The sequence below is a fragment of the Garra rufa genome, chromosome 5 (assembly GCF_049309525.1).
Source record: "Garra rufa chromosome 5, GarRuf1.0, whole genome shotgun sequence".
NCBI classification, from domain to species: Eukaryota; Metazoa; Chordata; class Actinopteri; order Cypriniformes; family Cyprinidae; genus Garra; species Garra rufa.
This window is the reverse complement of record NC_133365.1, coordinates 45,811,249-45,827,247: the sequence shown is the minus strand read 5'-3', so window position 1 is coordinate 45,827,247 and position 15,999 is coordinate 45,811,249. Positions and strand designations below refer to the sequence as shown.

General features: G+C 35.4%; 1 protein-coding gene across 1 annotated transcript in view; it reads right to left on the bottom strand.

Moving 5' to 3' along the window:
* The window catches only part of kremen1 (kringle containing transmembrane protein 1), an 82,329-nt gene that overhangs the window by 26,122 nt on the left and 40,208 nt on the right, over positions 1–15,999 (bottom strand). Inside the window, exon 3 of the mRNA XM_073841359.1 lies at positions 6,867–6,958. Within this exon, the coding sequence (XP_073697460.1) occupies positions 6,867–6,958 (92 nt within the window). The remainder of the gene's footprint in view (positions 1–6,866; positions 6,959–15,999) is intronic.

Below are 15,999 nucleotides of genomic sequence, written 5' to 3'. Positions count from 1 at the left end.
ATACAATTGGACACACAGAGAATTAAATTAAATTAAATTAAATTAAATTAAATTAAATTTTATTAAAAATGAATTGATATTAAAAATAACTGGCATTAAAAATAATTGACATTTCAATTCAATAAACATCTATTTATTTAAATTTTAAACAAATAAATTAAGCTAAATTAAATTAAATTATAAACTCACAGGGAGTCTTTAGTCTTATTGTTAGTTGCCGCATCCCATTGCTTTTTCATTTCTTAAACTTTGACACATTGCTACAAACACCTACACTTCATGTTGCTTCAGATCATTTTTTCACACTGCAAATGACTTCCGGTTGCTGTCAGTATGAACACCGCTTAGAGGAAAACACAGTGCATTTTGGGTAGAAGAGGGTTTTTAAACACCAGCAATTATCTAGTTTTAGTGCTGCACTTCACAGTTTGGTGTAAAACACCTATAAAATGACTATATTAAGCGTCTGGGGTTTGGTGATTTGTTGGTAAATCATTCAAAAAAGTCCTCACATCCTCTTTCTCTGCTTTTGGATCTGTTTGTCTGTCATTAATTCAGATACTAAAGTTGTGTTCCTGTTTTGGCAGGCTCCCTCCTGTTACAGACACACTTATCCAGCCCAGAGTACATGTGTTTTGGTTTAACTTTTTCTTTTTTTTTACAGTTACGACAGCTGGATCTGCTTCGGAGTGAAATTAATGTGTTGATGTTGTGGATCATTCCATAAAAAACAGACTATTAATATGCTTTCATTTTCTGCTCAAGGGAATTTGACAGTGTAGCTTTGTTTATGAGGCAGGCGTTTCTGACTGAGCTTTTGTTTGTGTTATGCCGCACTTTACCCATGACCTATGTATCTATCGTACATTTAGCAACTGAGATTTACACTGGGAGAGAGAGAAAGGAAGAATCAAAGGAACAAGTCAACAGGGTCATTACAAACATCTTGAGAATAAATCCTCAGTTGGGGTACGACATGCAAAGAAGACAAACAACACCAAAGGCCCTTTAACAGGGGACACATGAGCCCTGCTGCGCAACTTCACGGCATACTTTCCCATGTCGTGCATCTGCAAGGTGGCGGGCACATTGCGCTAGTCCTGCCTGAGGCCGTCTTACGACACAATTGAAGCCAAGATCAATGCTTTTCATCGCCACGGCCTTCAGGGAGCGACTGCATGCTTAATTAAACATTGAGGGAGGCGTTTTCAATAGAAACAGAATAATTAAAGTGTTTTCAGAGGCCAGATGAGTGAATCGACAGGAATGAACAGTGAAAAGAGCTGTACGCATCTCATCCCTTGCTGGACCTGCCCGGGGTCATAAAGTTTGGCGGCTCTAAGAATTTAAAGAGATACAAAAATAGCACCTGTCTTTGATCTCCCAAAACACAAAAGGGTTCATTAACATCTGCTGAGTGGGGAAAACCAGACATTTGTGCTTTGTTGTTGTTAATGAAGATGAAGGATCAGCTATTAAGAACAATTATACATATTTCATCAGTCTACTTAGCCATGAAATAAATGATGTCATGATGCATTCAATAATTATGAATGTGTCAGTGAAAAACAGCAAGGAGACTGCATTAACGCTTTAATAATTTATTGATAAACTAGCGCTTTATCCATCCATCCATCATAAAAAAGCTCAACACGGCTCCAGGGGTTTATAAAGGCCTTCTGAAGCAAATCAATGCGTTTGTGAAAGAAAAATATCCATATTTAAAGTGGTCATCGGATTTTCCACAAGTTCATATGATTCTTTAGGGTCTTAATGAAAAGTCTCTAATATACTTTGGTTAAAAATTCTCAATAGAAAAGTCATTATAATCACTAGCTATGTCCCCACTGAATGCAACAAATGCCTTGTTTCTAATAGGTTTTATTGTTTCTGTCTTGTGGCGCCAAGAAACAACATCACAACAGCTGGCCAATCAGTTTCCAAGTTTTGTAAAAATCGAAGCATTTCAGTAAGGCTGGGCAGAGAGGAGCAACAATAATGTACAGTATGTGGAAAATAATGTTTTTTGAACCTCAAACTGCATAAACAGACTGGATTACAAAAGCATATAACCCCTTTAAATATGAATATTTTTTCGCATCGATTCGCTTCAGAAGGCCTTTATTAACCCCCTGAGCCCTGAGCACTTTTTATGATGGATGGACTAACTTTATTGGACTTCAAAATCTTAACACCAATTCGCTGCCATTATAAAGCATGGATGAGCCAGGACATTTTTTATATAACTCCTATTGTGTTCATTTAAAAGAAGACAGTCATATAAACCTCGCATGGCTTGAGGGTAGGTAAATCATGGGGTAATTTTAATTTTTGGGTGAACTATCCCTTTAAGTGAATCAAACACATAAGAGGTTGTGCTTATTGTAAAGTTTGTTAGATTTAAATCAGTGTAGTTGCTTACTGGTTGTTCATATGACAACATTTAGTTAAAGATGCACTATGAGCTCTGACAGTACCATTGTATAAAATTAACAAATTAATCAAAAACAAAAAACAAAAAGAAAACAGTGTTGTATAAATACTACACTCTTAAAAAAAGGTTCAATAAGGGTGTTTTTGCAGTGATGCCACAGAAGAACCATTTTTGGTTCCCCAAAGAACCTGTCAGTGAACAGTTTCTAAAAGAACCATTTTAAAGAACCTTTAAAAAATCTAAAGACCTTTTTTTTTAACTATAAAGAACCTTTTATGCATTTGAAAGGTTCCATGGATGTCCAAGGTTCTTCCAATAACCATTGATGCCAATAAAGAACCTTTATTTTTAAGAGTGTACTACACAAATTATTATTTTTTTTAAATATTTCTTCTTTAGAAGTACTAAAAGAATCATTCATGTTACCATTCACTGAAATGGAAATCAAAACCAGAATTGTTTGATTACATTCCCATGCCTATTTGACAGCGTCAATGTGGCACTTAAACCAGTCTTCCCATCTGTTATTGTGGTAGTTTAAAGAGCAAATCCAAACATAACCTTGAGCCAATCAAACACACCTGTGACTGATAAACGAGCATGATCATTGATTAAATTGAAAAAAAAAAGCACCTTTAACAGGTGCTGCTGTTGTTCACTTTAAGAAAATAAACTGTGAGGAATGCAGCTGGTTCTCCTATGACTCTCACTTGACTGTTAACCATCCCAGTTATTTGGCAGCAAACCTAGACACTGAATATTTGCTTACTATAAAAGATCACAGAGTGAAAGTAAACATGTCCCATCATGTGAATCTGCACATAAAGTGATTTGAATCGATGCCAAACTGTAAAAAAACGCTTTTTTGGAGTTGTAAATAAAACGATTATTGCACGGTTTTACCAGAAATCAAAATGTCATATTCAATGTATTAACTTAACTGTCATTTCTTTAAGTGAAATTTGTATCAATTTGGAGTTTTTCTACATCCATTTTCTAGATATTATGAAACAATACATAGACATGCATGTGTGTGTTAAAAAGAGACAATAAGTCTACAGACGGCTAACACGATAAGACATCTAAGACAGCTAACTGTTATTCAGAGAACAAAACAACACCTAAAAAGAACAAACAAGGGAGAAAATCGACCTCTCTCATACGTACTGCAAAGAAAAGTGTCATTTTGCACTTGACAGCGTGCCTAATGGAGATTGGGGTAAATTCTGTTCTTTCATTCCACGTAACAAATAGGCAAACAGCCTCAGGTGCATGTACGCGTGTCGATTGTGATGCTACAATTGCACCGACTGCTTTCTGATTTTACAGCGTAACGACCACCTGGAGCTGAAAAGTCCAACAAATCGCCTTGCTTTTGTTGCCAACATTGTGGGCATCGTGGCTTTAGGGCACCACCCAAGACCCAAGACCCATCTTATGATATCCAAGCCGAAACAGGAGCGTGTGGAGGGCTGTACTTGATATGGGCGATGCCCTGAAAGCTGACGGGAATCTGGGACATGCAAAAAAAATCAGATGGGTTACAAGCCGGTACACACAAACACATTTACGGTATGCCAGACTCAAATCAGTGAGCCCAACACAGAAGACAACTGGCTGTGACAAAAGCTGTCCTAAATTTGCCTGCTATTGAAGACGGTCTTGGCCTAGAGGGGCATTAGTTGGGTGGGCTTTGTTAGCTTCACTCAGGCACATAGATAAGGGGCATCCAGACAGATTAATGTGTGTATGGCACTTTTGGGAAATGGGTCATTGAGTGTAATTGTGCTGGACAGTGAGTATGGCTCTTATTTGTTCGACTGGAGATGAAGGAGGAAAATTAAGCTAAAGTCACGCATCACAACCCTGAGATTGGCTATAAAACTCTGAGAAGCAGGCCTCAAAATACCACAGAACCAGGATGGAGTATGTGTGACTGAAAAAACAACATCAAACTGATGGATGGCCAAAAACCAACAATCCTAACTAGGTTTTTATTTGATTTGTTCTGAAGAAAATCAGAGTTGTGTGAAACTCCTATGCAGTTTCAAGATGATCTCAATGATTTCTAGGAAAATTTAATATGTAAGGTTAGAGATTTTTAAAAATACAGTCTTTTTCGTACACAATTAATTCATGTAGTTGAACTTTCAGCCAATGAAATCTTAAAAATTCACTACCATGCAAAAGTTTGGGGTTGGTAAGATTTTTTTTTTTTTTTTAAACTGAAAAACATTTCTTATTACTACCAAGGTTGAAAACACTTGCACTAATATTTTTTTGTTAAAACTTTGATGCAACTCTTTGATCAATAGAAAGTAAAAAAAACAAAACATGTATTTGATTTATTTGAAATGTTTTGTAGGTCTTTACTGTGAGTTCTGATTCATTGAATGCATACTTGCTGAATAAAATAATTAATTTCTCAAAAAATATATTATCTACTCCAAACCTTGAAACAACAGTGTAAGTTTTTAATAAAATAAATAAAATACAAAAAAATAAAATCAAATAAATACATTACCAAATAACATTGGGTTATGAAAATTAGACATGAATTAATGTAGGACCATAAAACTATACATTGTACTGACTGTACTAACAGAACATTAAAAACACTTTTGATTAATTTAATGCATACTTGCCGAATAAAAGAATTAATAAAAACAAAAATGTTATCATCTCCAAACCTTGAAACAAAAGTGTAAGTCTTTCAAAAAAATAAAATAAAATACAAAAAAATATTAATATTAAAATAATAATAATTATTAATATTAAAATAATAATAATTAATAATAATAATAATAATAATAATAATAAATAAATTAAATTAAAATAAAATAACATTGGGTTATGAAAATTAGACATGAATTAATGTAGGACCATAAAACTAAATTCTATTTTGAACTGACTGTACTAAAAACAACATTTATTTAAATTAGAAATGTTTTGTAGGTCTTTACTGTCAATTCTGATCAATTTAATGCATACTTGCCGAATAAAATAATTAATAAAAACAAAAATCTTATTTACTCCAAACCTTGAAACAACAGTGTAGGTCTTTGAATAAAAAAACAATAAAAAAAATAAATAATAATAATAATAATTATTATTATTATTATTAAATTAAATTAAATTAAATTAAATTAACACTGGGTTATAGAAAATAGACATGAATTAATGTAAGACCATAAAACCATAAAACAAAATTATATTTTGAACTGACTGTACTAACAGAAAGTAAAAACAACATTTATTTGAAATAGAAATGCTTTGTAGGTCTTCACTGTCACTTTTGATCAATTTAATGCATACTTGCTGAAAAAAGAATTAGTTTCTTAAAAAAATCTTATCTACTCCAAACCTTGAAACAATACTGCAAGTTTTTAAAATAAAATAAAATATATTTAAATAAAATAAAATATAAAATTTAAAATATAAAATAATTTAAAATAAAAAATACAATTTTCCAACCCTTACAGCTACACTTTTGTTTGCATCACATTAAATATGCAATATAACTTTATAACCATGGATCCCTGAAACAATGTAAGCGGTACATCAAGCATGAATTGCTCCAGTGGTCATTAAATGCATACATTTTTTAATCACATTAAGTTTTTTCCAATTAACTGAGCTAAATTAACATGTTAAATTGACCGCCCTAATTTATAAATTAACTTGTCATGAACGATATGCTGGACGAACTTCAGACTGAGCTCAAACTGAGACAGTTTCCTGATGTATGCCACAGCTGTTCAGTTTTGTACACACACTCTACCCATCCTGTGATACTATGTGTCAGCTCTTGTTTATGGGGTGTGATTAGTGACATGAAACTGAGGAGCAGGGGCTATCAGATTACACACACACACACACACACACACACACACACACACACACACACATTCTGTTTCTCTGCCAGTACAGTAGAAAACACGCTTAGTGGGATTATACAAATCTGACTGACAGGAAAATGAGTTTGCACTCGTATACACATGCACACACATACATGCCCGCAAGACACACACAGAAAGATGTATTCACTAATACAAAGAAAGAAAGAACAAAAGAAAGAAAGAGAAAGAAAGAAAAAGAAAGTAAGAAAGAAAGAAAAGAAAGAGAGCTGTCTGACTGATTGTATGAAACAATTAATTATCAATCTAAAGCTTGTATACGCTAAAGCAGACTCTTGTATACGCTCTCTGGGTGGAGAACACAAAAACATCAAGTGACGACAAGCACCACAAACGTATCTGTGCATGCTAGGACAGCGTGATTTCTGATGGAGCAATTAGAGTCAGTTCCAAAAATGCGGTTTTGCATATCCAGATGATGGGAACCTAACGTTTTTTGGCCTAGTTTCTTATTTAACTTGTGTTGATTGTTGATTATAGTTTCTATGTTATTTTTTTTTTATTTCAACACTTACTTTGGCAGGATGGAATATCACAGTATTTCCAGTAGATTCCGTCCTCGAGATCTGCAATGTAACACCATGGCCGAACATCTCCATCTGGGTTTCTGTGCGAGAAACACATACTGTTAAAATCACTGCGACTTTAAAACCACAAACTAAAGTAGGTCAACAACATTCATTTCCACTGAGTGTAGTTTGCTACACCAGACTCTCTTAGTTGACTCTCTTTGTATGTTACATTGTTGCACCAGTAGGTGGCGACAAATAACTTGTCTTTATGGGTGAATCACTGAATCATTCATTCAAGTGTTCAAAAGCAATTATTCATTCAGAAGCTCTTGCTCATGTTTAAATATTTATGCTTAAAGGGCATTATCTTTTTTATATTGTATAATTACCATATTATATGACTCATATGAGTGTCAGGGGTTTGGTGTTGTGGACTTTCGCTCCGCCTCCCTCACATCCCTGCACCAGTAGGAAAGTCCACAACACCAAACCCCTGACGCTGATTGGTTGGAACACTGTTTGTTTATCTGTGGAAAGGTTGGTAGTGCCGATTGTTTTTTTGGCATATCTCGGACCCTAGGCTGACCAGAGAGACGCGTTTTTTTCACAGACAATTTATGGGGCAGGCAGCGAGCGGATCGTGAAGAAAGGTCAGCTGAAATTGACACTTTATGTTTTAGGCTAGAAATCGCTGATACAACCTTTAACTGGCAAACAAACAACAAGGATATAATTTTGTGTGGCAGCATTAAAATGACTAAATTATTGCACATAACTTTATACTTAACAACAGTAAACTAAACAACCTTTTCTATATAACTGACAAGCCGTGCAACTCGCTGATGATTCCAATGAATGACTGAATTGTTTATAAACCAGATCATTAGACTTATCTCTCTGAACAAACCAATTTAACAAAAGGATTCAAAAGATACAACAACAATATAATGTGACATTATAATAACAATGTATATGTTCAATATGTTGAAATAAGTTTCTTATCCTCACCAAGGCTACATTTATTTGATTTAAAATACAGCAAAAACAGTAACATTTTGAAATATTTTTCTATTTAAAATAACTTTTCTATTTGAATATATTTTAAAATATAATTTATTCCTGTGATTTCAAAGCTGAATTTTTAGCATCGTCACTCCAGTCACATGATCCTTCAGAAATCATTCTAATACTCTGATTTGCTGCAAATTTCTTTAAAAAACATTAAAAACCTTACTGTTCAAAAACATTTGACTGGTAGTGTGGGGGTTTGACCAATTATCAGCTTTGATAGTAAGCATTTTTTGAATTGTAATTTTTCTAGATAAGACCCTTCTTCCTTGTCTGGGATCATTTAGAGCCCTTTGAAGCTGCATTTAAACTGCATTTTGGAAGTTCAAACTTGGGGGCACCATAGAAGTCCACTATATGGAGAGAAATCCTGAAAAGTTTTCCTCAAAAAACATAATTTCTTTACGACTGAAGAAAGAAAGACGTGAACATCTTGGATGTTAAGGGGGTGAGTAAATTATCTGTAAGTTTTTGTTCTGGAAGTGAACTAAATGATCTTACTAACTCTAAACTTTTGAACAGTAGTGCAGCTTCTTGCTTCTTGTGAAAAAGTATCTATTAAAACAGCTGAAAGATTGTCACGCTACTGAAAAAATGTCAAGTCGGAAGAGTCGTTGCTTTTGGTTCGTTACTGCAGATAATTTAGTTCAAGCGTAGCTGTCACTAAAGAGAAAAGCCTTTTAAAGGGCTGTCAGTCAGACAGAAACACCCCCTACAGCGGGAACCTATGCTCTTTATTGAGCCTCTTTCTCTCCCCCTGCCCTGTCCATCCAAGCATGTCCACCTCCAGGTCGGCGTCTACGAGAGGGCCTGGGGAAGGGCTTTGTTCCTTTCCAGACTGTGACCTGCGGAGCTCTCCGGCTTTGTCTGCTTCAAAACCCCTTTAAGCTCTCCGGTGTGTACTTTAAACCCTGATGCCCAAACCCCAAAAAGCCTTGAGAGAGGGTATTGATTACAACCGCACAGCCAGACGAGGCAGTGATTGGTTGAGTTCTTCACGAGCTGAACATTCATCATAAAAAAAGTCCGGTCAAATCCCCCTTCACGTGCTCTACGGGTGCCCACGCCATCAGAAACAACGATAATTGCGAGAAAAGCTATTCTTCTTGTCTTTTAGGAGTCACAATGCAACATCTCGAGCTCGACCCTGAGGCGACAGCTATCTGATTTCAGCCATTGTGAGGTGGAATCAAAAGGGCGTGCCACGGTCTTTTCTTCCCCTATCAAAAACACTTTCCAGCTTCTCTTCTTCTCTCTTTACAACAAGAAAGTGTATTGAGTGAAGCGTCTTTTCATGTGCTCGCTTTTTTGTGTCCGGGGAAACTTAACCTCAGGTTGGAGTCAGCTAAACATCTCCCATTTTCCCTCCTTTTTTTCTTTTCTGTCGAGGTGAATGAGATCTGGCCTGCTAACAAACCAGTCTTGCTTTAGAGCCGAGTGTGTATTTCGACCATCAAGATCGACAAACCCCCCGGGCCTGATGGGATTTTCATTATGACTCAGTCAAATATAATGGCTACTTTGCATAGCTTTTTTGAATAATGTATTCTCCTCTTCAGGAAAGACACCTGTTTGGAGTTGAAGTCTTCAGGGCAATTCAGGTTCAATGGAGGAGATTAGATTATAGGAGGAATCTGTCTTGTTGGCAGACACATATAAACATACTCATACATTCTGCCAGGTTTCTATATGGCTGTAGTTGATCCAGGCTGCTTCTGGGGTCATACGGCGAGCACTTAATGGAACAGTTCACCCAAAAAATGAACATTCTGTCATCATTTACTCACCCTCGTGTTGTTCCAAAACCACAAAACTTTCTATCTTCTGAGGAACTTAAAAGGTGAAGTTCTGAAAAATAGCTTTGAACACTCTTTTTAAGGAAAGTAAATGAGAACTGGGGCCTGCCAAACTTTAAAATGACAAAAAAGGTCCATATAACTCATATACTACATTACAAATCTTCTGAAGCCAAATAACAGCTCTAATACAGTTCAGGTCAAACGTTTACATTCCCCTTTCAGAACCTGCAAAATGTTATTTAATTAACCAAAGTACTCATATGTAACTATAAACACTCACTGGTGCTCCAGAAGGGGAAAACGATGCATTAAGAGCCAGGGCTGAAAAGTTGAAGATATTCATGAAGATACTTACATGTTTCCCAGAAGAGAAAATAAGTTATATTAACCCTGACCTTTAAATTCAAAAAGTTTTCACCCCCTGGCTCTTAATGCATGTTTTTTTTCTTTCTGGAGCATCAGTGAGCGTTTGAACCATCTGTAATAGTTGCATATGAGTCCCTCAGTTGTCCTCAGTGTGAAAAGATGGATCTCAAAATCATACAGTCATTGTTGAACGGGTTCAAATACACAAAAATGCTGGAAAACCAAAGAACTTGTGGGACCTGAAGGATTTTTCTGAAGAACAGCAGCCAGTTTAACTGTTCAGGACAAACAAGGGACTCATGAACAACTATCACTAAACAAAAAAGAAAAAAAACACAGCAGTGGATCATTCACAGAACACAGTATTTAAAATCAAGGGGATGTGAACTTTTGAAAGAGGTCATTTTTATAAATTCAACTATTATTTTCTCTTGTGGACTATATGTAAACATCTTTTATGTGAAATATCTTATTCAGGTCAGTACTAAATAAACAATAAGATGCATTTTGTATAATCACTCTTATTTTGGTAAAATAATTAACATTTTGCAGATTCTGTAAACGTTTCACCTCAACTATAGCTCTTCTTGGCATGAGCAAATTGTTTATCTGAAATGAATCTTTTCAAAGAATCAGCTCTCAATGATTCGTTGATCTGATCAACAATTATGTTGACTGGTCTGGCTCTTGATTTCGACTCAGTAACTCAAACATGGCTTGCCAACCTCACTGGAGGGTAAGATTATGAGTAAATAACCACTTAGGTTCTGATCCGTTCATCACACAAAACCACTGTATGGTTGTTGTCTGTGCACAAGTCATATGAAAGACTTTTTTGATATTTTATGATAATTATATGGTGTACTTGAGTCCTGTTTGAAGCTTGAAAGCTGTAGTCCCCATTCAATCAGTTCAGTTCAACATTTCGGTTTTTGTTTTCTGTGCCAGAATTATATAGGTTTGGAATGACAAGAGGTGAGTAAATTATGACAGAATTTTTTTCCCCTATAAACTAATCCTTTAATTTATCAGTTTAAAATCCTCTAATTAATCACCTTTCTTTCCTTGAGGGTGAGAGAAAAGCAATGCGGTGGTGTAGTCCCAGACCAGATATAATAGGTGGCTTTGATCACCAAACGCAGGCCTGTTTGCCCTCAAGACTCCTCAAATGTGTGGATGTGTATGTGCGCGTATGTGTGTGTGTGTGTAAGAGTGTACTTTATTATGATAAGTGTGTGTGTGTGTGTGTGTGTGTGTGTGTGTGTGTGTGTGTGTGTCCGGTTAAGCCTGCAGGGTCAAGTCCCTTCAGTGAATGAGTAAAGAATCTCAGGGCCTTTCATGTGTTACCATAATGACGGGGACATCATCTGTCCGGGCTAGTTAATGGGATGGGGAATTACCCCTGCCTTTGGAGATTTATAACCTCTTTAAGGAGATGTCAAGACTTTAGAACTGTCCCTAGGAAACATCAACCATCACCATTGAGATAAAGACAAATAAAAATTTCTGAATTATGGAAAAAATAAATAAATAAACAATGAAACATGGCATCTGAAGTCTTTGTGCAGATGGTGCAGATGTGGTTGCTTCCACTGAAGTACAAGATGCTCTTTGGAACAAATGCATGAAATTCAAAGACATCCTGAAATTAATTTTCTGCTTAAATTATTATTCTGACAATATAATTGGCAAAGTAAATATTTGTATTAATATTGAAAGAAGCATTTTCATTTGTGTATGTTTGGTTTTCGTTTATTCTAGACAACAATGATATGGAGAGTAAACAGAGTCTTCTGCTTCCCAGATATTTCCCCTGAGCAAAATTTCCTAGTAATTTCACGTTTCTCCTCTAGAGTTTCAGAACAAATCTCAACATTGCTGGGATCTGATTGAGACTAAGCAAAATCTGCTATGGACTCAAAGTTTCTCATGAAATTCTCCCAAGTACAAAGGATTACCAAATTATGGCATCCATCCTCTAAAGGTATAGTTCACCCAAAAATGAAAATTCTGTCTCATTTTCTCACCTTCATAACATTCCAACTCTGTGTGACTTTCTTCTGCACAACACAAAAGAAGATATTTTAAAGAATGGTGACCATTGGTTTCCATTGTATTAAAAAAACAAAACAAAAAAAAACAATTCACCTTCCATTATGTTCTACAGGAACACATAAATTACCACAATTTAAATTTTTGGATGAATTATCCCTTTTATTTTAGAGTTATATGTAATCCTGGATCAAAAAAAACAGTCTTAAAGGAACACTCCACTTTTTTTGGAAATAGGCTCATTCTCCAACTCCCCCCGAGTTAATAAGTTGATTTTTACCGTTTTGATATCCATTCAGCCGTTCTCCTGTTCTGGCGATGTCACTTTTAGCATAGCTTAGCGTAGATCATTGAATCCTATTAGACCAGTAGCATCGCGTTCAAAAATGACCAACGAGTTTCCATATTTGTTGTATTTAAAACTTGACTCTTCTGTAGTTATATCGTGTACTAAGACCGGTGGAAATGCAAAGCTGCCAGTTTCTAGGCTGATAAGATTAGGAACTACACTTCCATTCCGGCGTAATAGTCAAGGAAGTTTGCTGTCGTAATATGGCCGAAGCAGGCGGAGTATTATCAGAAATGAGTTCCCAGCTAGTTTAGCATTTGCACATGTGCTGCGTGGTATTACTGCTCCTGCTTCAGCCTTATTACGGCAGCAAACTTCCTTGACTATTACGCCGGAATGGAAGTGTAGTTCCTAATCTTATCAGCCTAGAAACTCGCAGCTTTGCATTTCCACCGGTCTTAGTACACAATATAACTACAGAAGAGTCAAGTTTTAAATACAACAAATATGGAAACTCGTTGGTCATTTTTGAACGCGATGCTATTGGTCTAATAGGATTCAATGATCTATGCTAAGCTATGCTAAAAGTGATATCGCCAGAACAGGAGAACGGCTGAATGGATTTCAAAACGGTAAAAATCAACTTATTAACTCGGGGGGAGTTGGAGAATGAGCCTATTTCCAAAAAAAGTGGAGTGTTCCTTTAAGTAGCAATAGCCAAAATTACATTGTATGGGTCAAAATAATCAATTTTTCTTTTATGCCAAAAAATCATTATGTTCCATGAAGATATTTATCAAAACGTAATTTCTGATTAGTAATATGCATTGCTAAAAACTTCCTTTGGAAAACTTTAAAGGTGATTTTCTCAATATTTTGATTTTGTTTGCACCCTCAGATCTCAGATTTTCAAATAGTTGTATCTCAGCCAAATATTGTCTTAACAAACTATACATTATACATCAATTGAAAGCATATTTAGCTTTCAGATGATGTATAAATCTCAATTTATTTTGATTTTGTTTGCACCCTCAGATCCCAGATTTTCAAATAGTTGTATCTCAGCCAAATATTGTCCTGTCCTAACAAACTATACATCATACATCAATTGAAGGCATATTTATTCAGCTTTCAGATGATGTATAAATCCTAATTTCAAAAATTGACCCTAATGACTGGTTTTGTGGTCCAGGGTCACATATATTCTTACTGTCTACAATTTAAATTTCCAAAAATAATTTTAGGAGAAACACGTGAGATTGGAAATAAAGTTCATACTTCGAAAAACAACTGAGGATCATTATTAAGCCTTCTGAGTAACTTCTGAGAAATACAAATTTCTTCTGAGTATAGATGAAATCATCCGGGATCAAAAAAGTACAGAACTAAAAGTTGGCATTGTTAAACATTGCAGCAAGAGAAAAATATGTGTACTTAAGGTTGACATTTTTCTGTGCATTTTTTCACAAACAAAAACGGAAGGTTTTTCACACTGACCACAAATATCATTGCGACACTAAATCTGATGTGTACGAACAATGTGTTGAGCCGTTATGGTTTATTGCAACACTCTCTCACTCCTTTTCGCTTTTCTCTCTCTCTCTCTCTCTCTCTCTCTCTCTCTCTCTCTCTCTCTCTAATTTGTTTCAGTATTACTGGCCATCTGAACTGAGAGAAAACCAGCTGTTCTTGTCTGGCCTGTGTTCAAACGCTTCTCTTTAATAACCGCTTTCCATGCACCATAATCATAAAGTTTATGATAAACTTTTAAAATTCTGGCATAGAGCTATTCGTAAAAAAACTGTGATTCTTTAACAACAAAAGCGTGTAAAAACTATAGTAGGGTAAGACTGAAAATAGCTTTTTTCCTCAACGCCGACCTCAGCCACACTATTAGCCCGCTGCAGCTAACCAGTATCCAAAGCAAATATGAGCAAGGGAAATTTGCCTAATATGCTCAAAGCCATGCTCAGTCAACATGGCAAACATACGCTACAGCAGGAATGAGACTCAAGTATGAGCCTGTACACGTGCTGAGTTCTAGTGTTACTACTACTAAACTAAAACTGTATCAAAAAATAACAAAGCAGGTAAACTTTTTACATTTAAGTAGCTTTAAATTGACTAAAAGACTTGGCACTGTTTGGATTGTTAGGACACACTAATTTGGCGTACACAGTAATAATTTGAGATGCTCGTCCAACACTTCTGAGAGATGGTTTGGATGTCAGAGTCTATTGTATCTATATCGCACACAGCCACTCTTGCGGCATTATGTGTCGATTCAACCACAACAATTCAAGCCCGCCTTGCTGAACTGACATGTGAGAGTGGATAACAAACCATTCAATTTCACAGCCAAGTAAACAACAGTGTAAACAGAAAACACACACTTGCTTGCACTTTCACTTAAGCTAAAGCTTTGACAGATTGAGGATGGAAAATTAAACATTAAAGTTTCTCTTGGAAACAACATACAAAGCAGCAACACACACACACAAAATATCTGGCCAAAACTTTTAGGACTTTTAAGGTCGACATGGAATGGTTTCACAGTCCATTTTACTTCAGTAATGTTGCCCTGTCATGCAGAACTATTCAACAAATTCACAAAATAAATGTAGAAAACATAAAATATCCCTAAAGGAAGTACTATGATGGATCCATAATACTGTGTTGGCTATAATAGCATTGATTTACACTGAATACTAACACTATTGATATTAACAGATACTTTGATTTATACAATGCTCTTCTATTTATGTAACACAGTATTTAGTAAATAGTACTTTAGTATAATAGTATAATTTAGAAATTTAGTATAATAGTACTTAAAGTACTTGAAAGAATACCAGGTCCATTGGCATTACTATTGAACAGTTTAGTATTTATTACTACATGTGTCCCTGGACTACAAAACCAGTCTTAAATTGAGATTTATATATCACAAATAAATAAGCTTTCCATTGATTTGGTTTGTTAGGATATGGAAATATTTGGCCGAGATACAACTATTTAAAAATCTGAAATCTGAGGGTGCAAAAAATGTAAATATTGAGCCTTTAATGTTGTCCTAATTAAGTTCTTAGCAATGCACATTACTAATCAAAAATTAAGTTTTGATATATTTACAGTAAGAAATTTTCAAAATACAGTGCCTTGCAAAAGTATTCATACCCCTTCATTTTTTACACATTTTGTTTTGTTGCAGCATTATGTTAAACTGCTTTAAATTAGTTTTTCCCCACATCAATTTACACTCCATACACCATAATAATGACAAAGCAAAAAACAGATTTGCAAATTTTACAAATTTATTAAAAATAAAACACTAAAATAAGTACATTGCATAAGTATTTATACCCTTAACTCAGTACACAGTTGAAGCACCTTTACAGCCTCAAGTCTTTTTGGGTATGACGTGACAAGCTTTGCACATCTGCATTTGGCAATTATCTGCCATTCTTTGCCTCACCTTTTCACCTCTCAAGCTCTGTCGGCTCGGATGTCAGCTGGCAGACTTTTCTAGAGTCCTAGTTGTTCCAATCTTCTTCCATTATGG